The following is a 16420-nucleotide window of genomic DNA, read 5'->3' on the forward strand; positions in this document are numbered from 1 at the left end:
TTTCTTCTACACGGCAGTCCTGGAGGAAGTGCACGGCCGCTGACGCACGCAGCTTGGAGGGAACATTGGATGTCACCCTGTCCACTAACTATTCCTTTGTTTGACTGTACAAACCATCCAACTATTGAAGAATTATGCAGAGCATGAAAAGCATACAGCCTTTGGGGTGACCGACATGGCAGAAAATGTCTATGTCTTTGTGTGCATGCATGCCTGCTGTGACATATTAGCGGTGTGTGTGTAGCACAGAGGGTTAGGGTAAATATGTGTATTTGATGAAGATAATGGTACAGCACAACACAGGGTACTAAAAAGATGACGCAGGTGTTCTTTATCGATGACATCCAATCTGGCCCACAGTACACAAGCTGATGATACGTGATTAAATATTATTCGGGAGAACTATCTACACACATTTTTTGTTGATCAGGTGAGTCTTTCTGTTCCCGGCAGAATGTCATGCCTCTGTGAGACTAGACTGATCTAAGCTCAGAGACTTACCCTCATCTAGTAGTTTAGAGAGGGTGGATGACCTGAACCCAGCAGGGATGGCACCCATGGCTGACAGAACATCAGTAGCATCAATCTGAAAAGAATTTCACACAGGAATAGACACACACAAATGCACATGTGCATACACACACACAAGTAGTAGATTATGTTTTAGAATCTAGTTGAACTGGTCCACCACTAGCTCCTCTTACCTCAGTGATGGCTCTCCTTACACAGTCCCAGTTTGAGCTGTCAATGTGAGAAGATATTCACTGTCACAGTCATTGGGAACACTAGAATATCATCATCATCACTGTAAATGTATGTGTTATCAATTACAGAACAACAACAACAACAAAGTTGATTGTCTAGCAGTCAGAAAGATTCATAATAATTATGTTCCAAGGAGTCCAAGTAACCTTCGAGCGACGCATTTGTGAACATTGCCATCTAGTGGTTATGAAGAGAACCTCACCTCTGCTTCCTTTTGGACTCAAGCTCCTCATCCTCTGACGCTTCCTCATCATCCTCCTCCTGGTCTGAATATCTCTGAAACATACAAACACAAAATACATAAACCCATATGTTTTTGATGTAATTAGAATGACAGCAATCAACATCAAAGAATTGTTCAACTGATGGTACCTTCAAGTAGGTTTTGGGGACTAGTCCCTTACTGCCCTTTGAGTCCTGAGCAAGCCACCAGCCATCCTCATTTTTACTGAGAATCGCCAGGACCTCACCCATCTGAAAAGATAAGCAAAAAATATCACCACTGTTTAACTAGATTATGACAAACAGTCAGGATATGATCTTTGTATGCTAGTGAATTTGTCTGAGCAGTATTTTGACCTGAATGGTAAGATCTCCTTCCTGCTCTCCTTTAAAGGCACTGATGACCATATACGTGGCAGTGCCTGACATGGTCTTTGTGACTACATCTTCCTCATCATCATCTTCTTCCTCATCTTCTACACTCTCCTCTTCACTCTCCTCTTCCTCACTGTCTTCTTCGCTGTCTTCCTCACTGTCTTCCTCCTCTTCATCTTCCTGGGCTTGGGATGACCTGGGGAAAAAATGGGCAGATGGTCTTTCTCTTTGGACACTGGCAGTTTCAAGAACTTGTCTTAATTGAACACATAGATACTCGGTAGATAACAACCTCAATACACTAGCAGAAGCCAGTAAGTATGTTTTGAACAAAGGGCCTACAACTCACCCTATGAGGCCTGGGAGACAGAAACCATCATCACAAGTCATGGATCAGAATGTAGACAATATTACACAATCACAAGGACTATAGTATTGAATGTGTTAATTAAGAAATATTGCTATGGTCCTCACCCTCTCTCACGTTTCTGAGGCGGAGAGAGCTCCTGGACTAGGACCAGCAGCTTCTCCTCAAACCCCCGCAGACGTCTTTCCTCCTCCATCTTTCTCTGTTCGTAATTCCCCACTGGTGCTGGCTCATCAGCCTTTAGTGCGGAGCAGATGAAAAATGTGTAGCTAAGTATAGTTGCTAGCTAAAACAACAAAAGTATGGAGCAGCATTTGAAAGACCAAACAACGATGAAAATGACTGGAGGGGAATAATGTAGCTAGCTAGCTTAATAAATGCTGTATATACATAACGTTACCTTGGTTAACTTCTTGAGCTTCCTGGTTGTCTCCTCCACTAAGTTTTGTAGATGTATGCATCGGCTGGAAGAAAAGGCAACGTTTTAAGTTAGCTAGTTATAATATCCATGAGTTAGTAGCGAGCTAGCTATAACTAATGTTTAGCAGATTTGAATACGTGAAGGGTGTAACTACGTTAGCTACCTCTGATATGCCTCTGTGCGCCCTGACCCATCCGACAGCCGTGCATCTTTTATCAGACGGTCAACCTATATGGAAAGTAAAACACATGTACCACATATATGATGGATCGTAACCAAGGATGACTGCAACCAAGCAAAGCAGGTAAACTACCATGCATTGCACTCGAGTTAGCTAGCTAACGCTAGCTGGCTCACCAGTCTTTTGATATCATCCGTCTCTCTTTGCACTGTTTGAAGAGGCCCTTGTCTTTTTGGTGGCATAGCTAGCTATATATATATATATTATATATTTTTAATTCTAATTACAATATTATACAAAACAAAATTAAGCCGCTAGCAACTGCAAGTTCACACTTATCAGACGCTTTTAGATGTCGCTAAGCAACGACTTCCGTTCCACCACATATTTCTAAATAAAGGTACGATAGGCACTGTAATAGATTTCAAAATAAAAGTATGCACTAGAACTGAAAGACAATTATGGAATACAACAACGTTGAGTAGCGTGAAGCAGTAGCTTGTATTCATGGACGCAAAGGGAAACCAAGTTTCCCTAAAATATTTGACCAATAATAAAATAAGAATGATAAAATCCTTTATCTTTCGACTATTCCCTGTATGTAGCTCCACATTAGTCTCGTACTGGTAGACTATTCCCTGTATATAGCTCCACATTAGTCTGGTACTGGTAGAATAGTCCCTGTATATAGCTCCACATTAGTCTGGTACTGGTAGACTACTCCCTGTATATAGCTCCACATTAGTCTGGTACTGGTAGACTACTTCCTGTATATAGCTCCACATTAGTCTGGTACTGGTAGAATACTCCCTGTATATAGCTCCACATTAGTCTGGTACTGGTAGACTACTTCCTGTATATAGCTCCACATTAGTCTGGTGCTGGTACTCCCTGTATATAGCTCCACATTAGTCTGGTACTGGTAGACTACTCCCTGTATATAGCTCCACATTAGTCTGGTACTGGTAGACTACTCCCTGTATATAGCTCCACATTAATCTGGTGTTGGTACTCCCTGTATATAGCTCCACATTAGTCTGGTGCTGGTACTCCCTGTATATAGCTCCACATTAGTCTGGTGCTGGTACTCCCTGTATATAGCTCCACATTAGTCTGGTGCTGGTACTCCCTGTATATAGCTCCACATTAGTCTCGTACTGGTAGACTACTCCCTGTATATAGCTCCACATTAGTCTCATACTGGTAGACTACTCCCTGTATATAGCTCCACATTAGTCTCGTACTGGTAGACTACTCCCTGTATATAGCTCCACATTAATCTCGTACTGGTAGACTACTCCCTGTATATAGCTCCACATGAGTCTCGTACTGGTACTCCCTGTATATAGCTCCACATTAGTCTTGTACTGGTAGACTACTCCCTGTATATAGCTCCACATTAGTCTGGTACTGGTACTCCTTGTATATAGCTCCACATTAGTCTGGTACTGGTACTCCCTGTATATAGCTCCACATTAGTCTCGTACTGGTAGACTACTCCCTGTATATAGCTCCACATTAGTCTCGTACTGGTAGACTTCTCCCTGTATATAGCTCCACATTAGTCTGGTACTGGTACTCCCTGTATATAGCTCCACATTAGTCTCGTACTGGTAGACTACTCCCTGTATATAGCTCCACATTAGTCTGGTGCTGGTACTCCCTGTATATAGCTCCACATTAGTCTCGTACTGGTAGACTACTCCCTGTATATAGCTCCACATAAATCTGGTACTGGTAGACTACTCCCTGTATATAGCTCCACATTAGTCTGGTACTGGTACTCCCTGTATATAGCTCCACATTAGTCTCGTACTGGTAGACTACTCCCTGTATATAGCTCCACATTAGTCTGGTACTGGTAGACTACTTCCTGTATATAGCTCCACATTAGTCTGGTACTGGTACTCCCTGTATATAGCTCCACATTAGTCTCGTACTGGTAGTCTATTCCCTGTATATAGCTCCACATTAGTCTGGTACTGGTACTCCCTGTATATAGCTCCACATTAGTCTGGTACTGGTACTCCCTGTATATAGCTCCACATTAGTCTGGTACTGGTACTCCCTGTATATAGCTCCACATTAGTCTGGTACTGGTAGACTACTCCCTGTATATAGCTCCACATTAGTCTCGTACTGGTAGACTACTCCTTGTATATAGCTCCACATTAGTCTGGTACTGGTACTCCCTGTATATAGCTCCACATTAGTCTGGTACTGGTACTCCCTGTATATAGCTCCACATTAGTCTGGTACTGGTAGACTACTCCCTGTATATAGCTCCACATTAGTCTGGTACTGGTAGACTACTTCCTGTATATAGCTCCACATTAGTCTGGTACTGGTACTCCCTGTATATAGCTCCACATTAGTCTGGTACTGGTACTCCCTGTATATAGCTCCACATTAGTCTGGTACTGGTACTCCCTGTATATAGCTCCACATTAGTCTGGTACTGGTAGACTACTCCCTGTATATAGCTCCACATTAGTCTGGTACTGGTAGACTACTCCCTGTATATAGCTCCACATTAGTCTGGTACTGGTAGACTACTTCCTGTATATAGCTCCACATTAGTCTGGTACTGGTAGACTACTCCCTGTATATAGCTCCACATTTGTCTCGTACTGGTAGACGACTCCCTGTATATAGCTCCACATTAGTCTCGTACTGGTAGACAACTCCCTGTATATAGCTCCACATTAGTCTGGTACTGGTGGACTACTCCCTGTATATAGCTCCACATTAGTCTGGTACTGGTAGACTACTCCCTGTATATAGCTCCACATTAGTCTGGTACCTGTAGACTACTCCCTGTATATAGCTCCACATTGGTCTGGTACCTGTAGACTACTCCCTGTATATAGCTCCACATTAGTCTGGTACTGGTAGACTACTCCCTGTATATAGCTCCACATTAGTCTGGTACCTGTAGACTACTCCCTGTATATAGCTCCACATTAGTCTGGTACCTGTAGACTACTCCCTGTATATAGCTCCACATTAGTCTGGTACCTGTAGACTACTCCCTGTATATAGCTCCACATTAGTCTGGTACCGGTAGACTACTCCCTGTATATAGCTCCACATTAGTCTGGTACCTGTAGACTACTCCCTGTATATAGCTCCACATTAGTCTGGTACCTGTAGACTACTCCCTGTATATAGCTCCACATTAGTCTGGTACCTGTAGACTACTCCATGTATATAGCTCCACATTAGTCTGGTACTTGTAGACTACTCCCTGTATATAGCTCCACATTAGTCTGGTACTGGTAGACTACTCCCTGTATATAGCTCCACATTAGTCTGGTACTGGTAGACTACTCCCTGTATATAGCTCCACATTAGTCTGGTACCTGTAGACTACTCCCTGTATATAGCTCCACATTAGTCTGGTACCTGTAGACTACTCCCTGTATATAGCTCCACATTAGTCTGGTACCGGTAGACTACTCCCTGTATATAGCTCCACATTAGTCTGGTACCTGTAGACTACTCCCTGTATATAGCTCCACATTAGTCTGGTACTGGTAGACTACTCCCTGTATATAGCTCCACATTAGTCTGGTACTGGTAGACTACTCCCTGTATATAGCTCCACATTAGTCTGGTACCTGTAGACTACTCCCTGTATATAGCTCCACATTAGTCTGGTACTGGTAGACTACTCCCTGTATATAGCTCCACATTAGTCTGGTACTGGTAGACTACTCCCTGTATATAGCTCCACATTAGTCTGGTACTGGTACTCCCTGTATATAGCTCCACATTAGTCTGGTACCTGTAGACTACTCCCTGTATATAGCTCCACATTAGTCTGGTACTGGTAGACTACTCCCTGTATATAGCTCCACATTAGTCTGGTACTGGTAGACTACTCCCTGTGTATTTCATTTTTTTCCTTTTGTGTTACTATTTAATTTGTATTATCATTTTTAAACTGCATCGTTGGGAAGGGCTCGTAAGCAAGCATTTCACAAGTCTACACCAGTTGTATTCGGCTGTGCTTTGATTTGAGACATAATCCATGGCATATTTTGAATACAGGTGATTTTGATTCTTGGCATCATAACAACAATAGTCAGAGGAGTGGCGTTGCAAGTTCCAACAGAATCACCTATATTCTCAACAGACCTACTGTATTTTCATGACAGTTTTTTCTTGGGCACAAAACGCAGTGCGTTACCCTTAGCACGCAAAACAGAAAAAAAACTATTATTTGAATTTTGGAGCTTGAGGATGATACAGCATGCTTTAATTATTACCATCACCTATGAATAAGTTGCTTTTAGGTGGTTTGAACAACCAATAGATGTACTACAAACATAGAGCCCACCCAATATATATAGTTTCACAAATATTATTGGACAATATTGGCCTTTTACCACTATATTCATATAGGATGATAATTCCATACCGATACTCAATAAATAATATGAAAAAAGGGAAATTTTCTCACCAAGTGTATAGGTGTGTGCATGTGTGGGTGTGTGTACAGTACAGTACAGTACAGTACAGTACAGTACAGTACAGTACAGTACAGTACAGTACAGTACAGTACAGTACAGTAGACAAATATCTCTACAATAGAGAACAGAGCCTGTATTCTGAGGATAATGTTGTATTGTGTTGAGTACTTAGCGAACATGTCTTTAAACAACACTTCCTGGAAACCATTTCAAGACAAAACTCTGACAGAGGACCTGATTCTTGGTGGACTGTTTCCATATCTTTCTGACAGAGGACCTGATTCTTGGTGGACTGTTTCCATATCTTTCTGACAGAGGACCTGATTCTTGGTGGACTGTTTCCATATCTTTCTGACAGAGGACCTGATTCTTGGTGGACTGTTTCCATATCTTTCTGACAGAGGACCTGATTCTTGGTGGACTGTTTCCATATCTTTCTGACAGAAGACCTGATTCTTGGTGTACTGTTTCCATATCTTTCTGACAGAGGACCTGATTCTTGGTGGACTGTTTCCATATCTTTCTGACAGAGGACCTGATTCTTGGTGGACTGTTTCCATATCTTTCTGACAGAGGACCTGATTCTTGGTGGACTGTTTCCATATCTTTCTGACAGAGGACCTGATTCTTGGTGGACTGTTTCCATATCTTTCTGACAGAGGACCTGATTCTTGACAGAGGACTGTTTGGACTGTTTATCTTTCTGACAGAGGACCTGATTCTTGGTGGACTGTTTCCATATCTTTCTGACAGAGGACCTGATTCTTGGTGGACTGTTTCCATATCTTTCTGACAGAGGATTCTTGGTGGACTGTTTCCATTCTCTGGATTCTTGGTGGACTGTTTCCATATCTTTCTGACAGAGGACCTGATTCTTGGTGGACTGTTTCCATATCTTTCTGACAGAGGACCTGATTCTTGGTCGACTGTTTCCATATCTTTCTGACAGAGGACCTGATTCTTGGTCGACTGTTTCCATATCTTTCTGACAGAGGACCTGATTCTTGGTGGACTGTTTCCATATCTTTCTGACAGAGGACCTGATTCTTGGTGGACTGTTTCCATATCTTTCTGACAGAGGCATGCCCACAAGGGCAGTTACTTTTAGAAATGGCCAGCTGGGTATGTCTATGTTTGTTGTTTATAAGGTAACTATGGTTGCAACGCTACTGTTAATTTACCTAAGTTACCGGAATCTTCAGAAATGTTGGTAATTAACCGGTAATCAATGCCAATCTATGGTAACTTTAGTCATTTATACTTGATTTGTATTTTAGTCATATACGTATAGTATGCATTTGTTATATCTATGTCCATATTGTCTATGGGTTCCTAGTGGATAGACCATATGGTTCAAGAGAATATAGCCTAATTAATGAAAAAAGGCATCTAATCAATGGGGCAGCAGGTAGCTTAGTGGTTAGAGTGTTGGACAAGTAACCGAAAGGTTGCAAGATCGGATCCCCGAGCTGACAAGGTAAAAATCTGTCGTCCTGCCCCTGAACAAGGCAGTTAACCCACGGGTCCTATGCTGTCATTGAAAATAAGAATTTGTTCTTAACTGACCTGTCTAGTTAAATAAAGGTAACACAATGGGATCATTTTCAATGAAATCTGCAACTCTTCAAACTATTGACTTTTTTCACATCTCCTCCATTTTGGCGCCAAAACATTTACAACAAAGACATATTGACATAGTAAAATACATGAAAGTGTCTAACAATATATATCAAGTATATTTCATCCTGAAACCCACATACATTATAAAATAAGAATGGTATCACAAAGTTGATAGTTTATCTCTTATTTTAGATATTATATATGTGATAAGGCCACACAGATGGACAGATATAATTTCAGACACCTGTGACAATCTTAAGTACCCAAAAAGGCCACTAGATTTGCAACCCTAATTGTAATCCAGGTACTGCTTTCGAATATTTATTCATTTTTATTTTTATTTCACCTTTATTTAACCAGGTAGGCAAGTTGAGAACACCTTTATTTAACCAGGTAGACAAGTTGAGAACAAGTTCTCATTTACAATTGCGACCAGGCCAAGATAAAGCAAAGCAGTTCGACAGATACAACGACACAGAGTTACACATGGAGTAAAACAAACATACAGTCAATAATACAGTATAAACAAGTCTATATACGATGTGAGCAAATGAGGTGAGATAAGGGAGGTAAAGGCAAAAAAAGGCCATGGTGGCAAAGTAAATACAATATAGCACATAAAACACTGGAATGGTAGATATGCAATGGAAGAATGTGCAAAGTAGAAATAAAAATAATGGGGTGCAAAGGAGCAAAATAAATAAATAAAATAAATACAGTAGGGAAAGAGGTAGTTGTTTGGGCTAAATTATAGGTGGGCTATCTACAGGTGCAGTAATCTGTGAGCTGCTCTGACAGTTGGTGCTTAAAGCTAGTGAGGGAGATAAGTGTTTCCAGTTTCAGAGATTTTTGTAGCTCGTTTCAGTCATTGGCAGCAGAGAACTGGAAGGAGAGGCGGCCAAAGAAAGAATTGGTTTTGGGGGTGACTGGAGAGATATACCTGCTGGAGCGTGTGCTACAGGTGGGAGATGCTATGGTGACCAGCGAGCTGAGATAAGGGGGGACTTTACCTAGCAGGGTCTTGTAGATGACATGGAGCCAGTGGGTTTGGTGACGAGTATGAAGCGAGGGCCAGCCAACGAGAGCGTACAGGTCGCAATGGTGGGTAGTATATGGGGCTTTGGTGACAAAACGGATTGCACTGTGATAGACTGCATCCAATTTGTTGAGTAGGGTATTGGAGGCTATTTTGTAAATGACATCTCCAAAGTCGAGGATTGGTAGGATGGTCAGTTTTACAAGGGTATGTTTGGCAGCATGAGTGAAGGATGCTTTGTTGCGAAATAGGAAGCCAATTCTAGATTTAACTTTGGATTGGAGATGTTTGATATGGGTCTGGAAGGAGAGTTTACAGTCTAACCAGACACCTAAGTATTTGTAGTTGTCCACGTATTCTAAGTCAGAGCCGTCCAGAGTAGTGATGTTGGACATGCGGGTAGGTGCAGGTAGCGATCGGTTGAAGAATATATAGAATAGAATATAATATAATAATATAATAGAATATAACACATCTTGTTTTCTATACAGTAACTTAATTTCTTGTTAAAGCTTATCCTTCTCAGCTGTTCCAGACTGTTCAGTTTTATGGAGTATTTCAAAAGGTAGGATGTGAAAATCTAAGTAATAATACACTACATGACCAAAAGTATGTGGATGCCTGCTTGTCGAGCATCTCATTTCAAAATCATGGGCATTAATATGGAGTTGGTCCCTCCTTTGCTTCTATAACAGCCTCTGCTCTTCTTGGAATGCTTTCCACTAGATGTTGGAACTAGAGGTAGACCGACTATGATTTTTCAACGCCGATACCGATTATTGGAGGACCCCAAAAAAAAAGCCGATACCGATTAATCGGCCCAAGTTTTTAAAAATGTATTTATTTGTAATAAGACAATTACAACAATACTGAATGAACACTTTTATTTTAACTTAATATAATACAACAATCAAATAAATTTAGCCTCAAATAAATAATGAAACATGTTCAATTTGGTTTAAATAATGCAAAAACAAAGTTTTTTATCATCCAATATTTTACCAGGAAAGTTGACTGAGAACACATTCTCATTTACAGCAACCTGGGGAATAGTTACAGGGGAGAGGAGGGGGATGAATGAGCCAATTGTAAACTGGGGATTATTTGGTGACCATGATGGTTTGAGGGCCAGTTTGGGAATTTGGCCAGGACACCGAGGTTATTAACACCCCTACTCTTACAATAAGTGTCATGGGATCTTTAATGACCTCAGAGAGTCAGGACACCCATTTTAACATCCCATCCGAAAGACAGAACCCTACACAGGGCAGTGTCCCCAAACACTGCCCTGGGGCATTGGGATATTTTTAGACCAGAGGAAAGAGTGCCTCCTACTGGCCCTCCAACACTTCCAGCAGCATCTGGTATCCCATCCAGGGACTGACCAGGACCAAGCCTGCTTAGATTCAGAAGCAAGCCAGCAGGGTGGTATGCTGCTGGAGAAGAAAGTAAAAGTGCAATATGTGCCATGTAAAAAAGCTAACGTTTAAGTTCCTTACTCAGAACATGAGAACATATGAAAGCTGGTGGTTCCTTTTAACATGAGTCGTCAATATTCCCAGGTAAGAAGTTTTAGGTTGAGGTTATTATATGAATTATAGGACTATTTCTCTCTATACCATTTGTATTTCATATACCTTTGACTATTGGATGTTCTTACAGGCACTTTAGTATTGCCAGTGTAACAGTATAGCTTCCGTCCCTCTCCTTGCCCCTGACTGGGCTCGAACCAGGAACAAGAGATTTCCCTTCACTGGAACTAAGGGGCCTAGCCCGAACCATGAAAAACAGCCCCAGACCATTATTCCTCCTCCACCAAACTTTACAGTTGGCACTGTGCATTCGGGCAGGTAGCGTTCTCCTGGCATCTGCCAAACCCAGATTAGTCCGTCGGACTGCCAGATGGTGAAGAGTGATTCATCACTCCAGAAAACGCGTTTCCAGAGTCCAATGGTGGCGAGCTTTACACCACTCCAGCCGACGCTTGGCATTGCACATGATGATCTTAGGCTTGTGTGCGGCTGCTCGGTCATGGAAACCCTTCATGAAGCTCCCAACGAACAGTTATTGTGTGGATGTTGCTTCCAGAGGTTTGGAACTCGGTAGTGAGTGTTGCAACCAAGGAAAGACGATTTTTACGTGCTATGCACTTCAGCACACGGCCGCCCCGTTCTGTGAGCTTGTGTGGCCTACCACTTCAAGGTTGAGCCGATGTTGCTCCTAGACGTTTCCACTTCACAATAATAGCACTTATATATAGCAGCTCTAACAGGGCAGAAATTTGAAGAAATGACTTGTTGGAAAGGTGGCATCCTATGACGGTGCCATGTTGAAAGTCACTGAGCTCTTCAGTATGGCCCCTTCTACTGCAAATGTTTGTCTATGGAGATTCACAGGTATAGTGGAACCTTTTCCGGTAGTAACTGGTATTATGGTGGGATAACATAACAATAAAGTAAAAGTAGTATGCTTCGTCTGTGAACTGCGGTGAGGTCGTCTGAACTGCGGTGAGGTTGACTGTGAACTGCGGTGAGTTCGTCTGTGAACTGCGGTGAGGTCGTCTGTGAACTGCGGTGAGGTCGTCTGTGAACTGCGGTGAGATCGTCTGTGACCTGCAGTGAAGTCATCTCGATAGTTTTCCAAAATTCTGAGTGCGTTTCTGCTTCCTGGATCATTCTTCCTTATGAGAAGTACCCGATTCAGAGAGGGTTTGTGGGCGTGTCCATGGTCCCTCCATTCAAGAAAGTGGAGAAGCAGAGTGGCAGTGATCAGATACCCAGATACCCCTTCAACATTCATATCCTAAAACGAATGTATTTTCTCCTCTTACTCACATAGACTTCCCTCTTGTCTTAACAACGCTCATTCAGATGTCCTTAGTCACCTCTCTCTCTCAGCTACAACAACTTCACCTGGTGACTAGAAAGTCTCCAATTACAAAGAAATGCACCAGGACACTGCAGGCCATCCAAGCCAACAGTCTAACACAAACACAGCAACACACTAACCCAGACCAGCACCATGACACACACTCAAACATCCACCACCTGACGCACACACATCAAGTCAACTCAAGTCAATACCCTGAGCCAAACCCAACAGCCAAACCTACACCAACCTGACAAACAACCTCTCTCACACCGCTCTGACAAACAACCTCTCTCACACCGCCCTGACAAACACGCTCTCTCACACCGCCCTGACAAACACCTACTCTCACACCGCCCTGACAAACAACCTCTCTCACACCGGCCTGACAAACACCCTCTCTCACACCGCCCTGACAAACACCTACTCTCACACCGCCCTGACAAACAACCTCTCTCACACCGCCCTGACAAACACCCTCTCTCACACCGCCCTGACAAACACCCTCTCACACCGCCCTGACAAACAACCTCTCTCACACCGCCCTGACAAACACCCTCTCTCACACCGCCCTGACAAACACCCTCTCTCACACCGCCCTGACAAACACCCTCTCTCACACCAACCTGACAAACACCTACTCTCACACCGCCCTGACAAACACCCTCTCTCACACCAACCTGACAAACACCTGCTCTCACACAAATCTGACAAACACCGACTCTCACACCGACCTGACAAACACACACTCTCACACAAATCTGACAAACACCTACTCTCACGCCGACCTGACAAACACCTACTCTCACACCGACCTGACAAACACCTACTCTCACACCGACCTGACAAAAACTCTCACACCGACCTGACAAACACCTACTCTCACACCAACCTGACAAACACCCGCTCTCACACCGACCTGACAAACACCTACTCTCACACCAACCTGACAAACACCTACTCTCACACCGACCTGACAAACACCCGCTCTCACACCGACCTGACAAACACCCGCTCTCACACCAACCTGACAAACACCTACTCTCACACCGACCTGACAAACACCCGCTCTCACACCGACCTGACAAACACCTACTCTCACACCGACCTGACAAACACCTACTCTCACACCGACCTGACAAACACCCGCTCACACCACCTGACAAACACCTACTCTCACACCAACCTGACAAACACCTACTCTCACACCGACCTGACAAACACCTACTCTCACACCGACCTGACAAACACCTACTCTCACACCGACCTGACAAACACCCGCTCTCACACCGACCTGACAAACACCTACTCTCACACCGACCTGACAAACACCTACTCTCACACCGACCTGACAAACACCTACTCTCACACCAACCTGACAAACACCCATTCTCACACAAATCTGACAAATACCTACTCTCACGCCGACCTGACAAACACCTACTCTCACACCGACCTGACAAACACCTACTCTCACACCAACCTGACAAACACCCATTCTCACACAAATCTGACAAATACCTACTCTCACACCGACCTGACAAACACCTACTCTCACACCAACCTGACAAACACCCATTCTCACACAAATCTGACAAATACCTACTCTCACACCAACCTGACAAACACCTACTCTCACACCGACCTGACAAACACTTACTCTCACACCGACCTGACAAACACCTACTCTCACACCGACCTGACAAACACCTACTCTCACACCGACCTGACAAACACCTACTCTCACACCAACCTGACAAACACCTACTCTCACACCGACCTGACAAACACTTACATTCTCACACCGACCTGACAAACACCTACTCTCACACCGACCTGACAAACACCTACTCTCACACCGACCTGACAAACACCTACTCTCACACCGACCTGACAAACACCTACTCTCACACCAACCTGACAAACACCTACTCTCACACCGACCTGACAAATACCTACTCTCACACCAACCTGACAAACACCTACTCTCACACCGACCTGACAAACACTTACTCTCACACCGACCTGACAAACACCTACTCTCACACCGACCTGACAAACACCTACTCTCACACCGACCTGACAAACACCTACTCTCACACCGACCTGACAAACACCTACTCTCACACCAACCTGACAAACACCCATTCTCACACAAATCTGACAAATACCTACTCTCACACCAACCTGACAAACACCTACTCTCACACCGACCTGACAAACACCTACTCTCACACCAACCTGACAAACACCTACTCTCACACCAACCTGACAAACACCTACTCTCACACCGACCTGACAAACACCTACTCTCACACCGACCTGACAAACACCTACTCTCACACCGACCTGACAAACACCTACTCTCACACCGACCTGACAAACACCTACTTTCACACCGACCTGACAAACACCTACTCTCACACCGACCTGACAAACACCTACTTTCACACCGACCTGACAAACACCTACTCTCACACCGACCTGACAAACACCTCTCTCATCCCAACCTGACAAACACCTACTCTCACACCGACCTGACAAACACCTCTCTCATACCAACCTGACAAACACCTACTCTCACACAACCTGACAAACACCTACTCTCACACCGACCTGACAAACACCTACTCTCACACCGACCTGACAAACACCTACTCTCACACCGACCTGACAAACACCTACTCTCACACCGACCTGACAAACACCTACTCTCACACCAACCTGACAAACACCCATTCTCACACAAATCTGACAAATACCTACTCTCACGCCGACCTGACAAACACCTACTCTCACACCGACCTGACAAACACCTACTCTCACACCAACCTGACAAACACCCATTCTCACACAAACCTGACAAACACCTACTCTCACACCGACCTGACAAACACCTACTCTCACACCGACCTGACAAACACCTACTCACACCAACCTGACAAACACCCATTCTCACACAAACCTGACAAACACCTACTCACACCAACCTGACAAACACCTACTCACACCGACCTGACAAACACCTACTCTCACACCAACCTGACAAACACCCATTCTCACACAAATCTGACAAATACCTACTCTCACACCAACCTGACAAACACCCATTCTCACACAAATCTGACAAATACCTACTCTCACACCAACCTGACAAACACCCATTCTCACACAAATCTGACAAACACCTACTCTCACACCAACCTGACAAACACCTACTCTCACACCGACCTGACAAACACCTACTCTCACACCGACCTGACAAACACCTACTCTCACACCGACCTGACAAACACCTACTCTCACACCGACCTGACAAACACCTACTCTCACACCGACCTGACAAACACCTACTCTCACACCAACCTGACAAACACCTACTCTCACACCGACCTGACAAACACCTACTCTCACACCGACCTGACAAACACCTACTCTCACACCGACCTGACAAACACCTACTCTCACACCGACCTGACAAACACCTACTCTCACACCGACCTGACAAACACCTACTCTCACACCAACCTGACAAACACCTGTTCTCACACAAATCTGACAAATACCTACTCTCACACCGACCTGACAAACACCTACTCTCACACCGACCTGACAAACACCTACTCTCACACCGACCTGACAAACACCTACTCTCACACCAACCTGACAAACACCCATTCTCACACAAATCTGACAAATACCTACTCTCACACCGACCTGACAAACACCTACTCTCACACCAACCTGACAAACACCCATTCTCACACAAATCTGACAAATACCTACTCTCACACCAACCTGACAAACACCTACTCTCACACCGACCTGACAAACACTTACTCTCACACCGACCTGACAAACACCTACTCTCACACCGACCTGACAAACACCTACTCTCACACCGACCTGACAAACACCTACTCTCACACCGACCTGACAAACACCTACTCTCACACCAACCTGACAAACACCCATTCTCACACAAATCTGACAAATACCTACTCTCACGCCGACCTGACAAACACCTACTCTCACACCGACCTGACAAACACCTACTCTCACACCAACCTGACAAACACCTACTCTCACA

The 16420-nt window shown here is 44.0% G+C and overlaps 1 protein-coding gene and 1 long non-coding RNA gene across 8 annotated transcripts in view; both read right to left on the minus strand.

Moving 5' to 3' along the window:
• Positions 1-2724, minus strand: part of nphp1 (nephronophthisis 1) — a 49655-nt gene extending 46931 nt beyond the window's left edge. For 3 of the 4 annotated variants that reach the window (XM_052498700.1, XM_052498699.1, XM_052498698.1), the window contains exons 1-9: positions 2508-2724; positions 2314-2378; positions 2130-2193; positions 1837-1967; positions 1345-1558; positions 1138-1239; positions 968-1041; positions 705-741; positions 502-586 (exon numbers count right to left, since the gene is read on the minus strand). In XM_052498700.1, the coding sequence (XP_052354660.1) occupies positions 502-586; positions 705-741; positions 968-1041; positions 1138-1239; positions 1345-1558; positions 1837-1967; positions 2130-2193; positions 2314-2378; positions 2508-2573 (838 nt within the window). In that variant the 5' untranslated portion in view covers positions 2574-2724. The remainder of the gene's footprint in view (positions 1-501; positions 587-704; positions 742-967; positions 1042-1137; positions 1240-1344; positions 1559-1836; positions 1968-2129; positions 2194-2313; positions 2379-2507) is intronic. The other variant, XM_052498697.1, reaches the window with a different exon arrangement.
• Positions 2725-7045: 4321 nt separating this feature from the next.
• On the minus strand, positions 7046-8021 carry LOC127916534 (uncharacterized). Of its 4 annotated transcripts, none has more exons than XR_008095200.1 (3): positions 7804-8021; positions 7299-7470; positions 7046-7212 (listed from the first exon to the last, which is right to left on the minus strand). It is a non-coding gene; the product is annotated as an uncharacterized LOC127916534 (long non-coding RNA). The 4 variants fall into 4 exon arrangements; XR_008095201.1 differs by having other exon boundaries at positions 7046-7255; XR_008095202.1 differs by having other exon boundaries at positions 7675-8021.
• Between the last annotated feature and the right edge of the window lie 8399 nt (positions 8022-16420).

This window comes from Oncorhynchus keta, chromosome 36, assembly GCF_023373465.1.
Source record: "Oncorhynchus keta strain PuntledgeMale-10-30-2019 chromosome 36, Oket_V2, whole genome shotgun sequence".
NCBI lineage: Eukaryota > Metazoa > Chordata > Actinopteri > Salmoniformes > Salmonidae > Oncorhynchus > Oncorhynchus keta.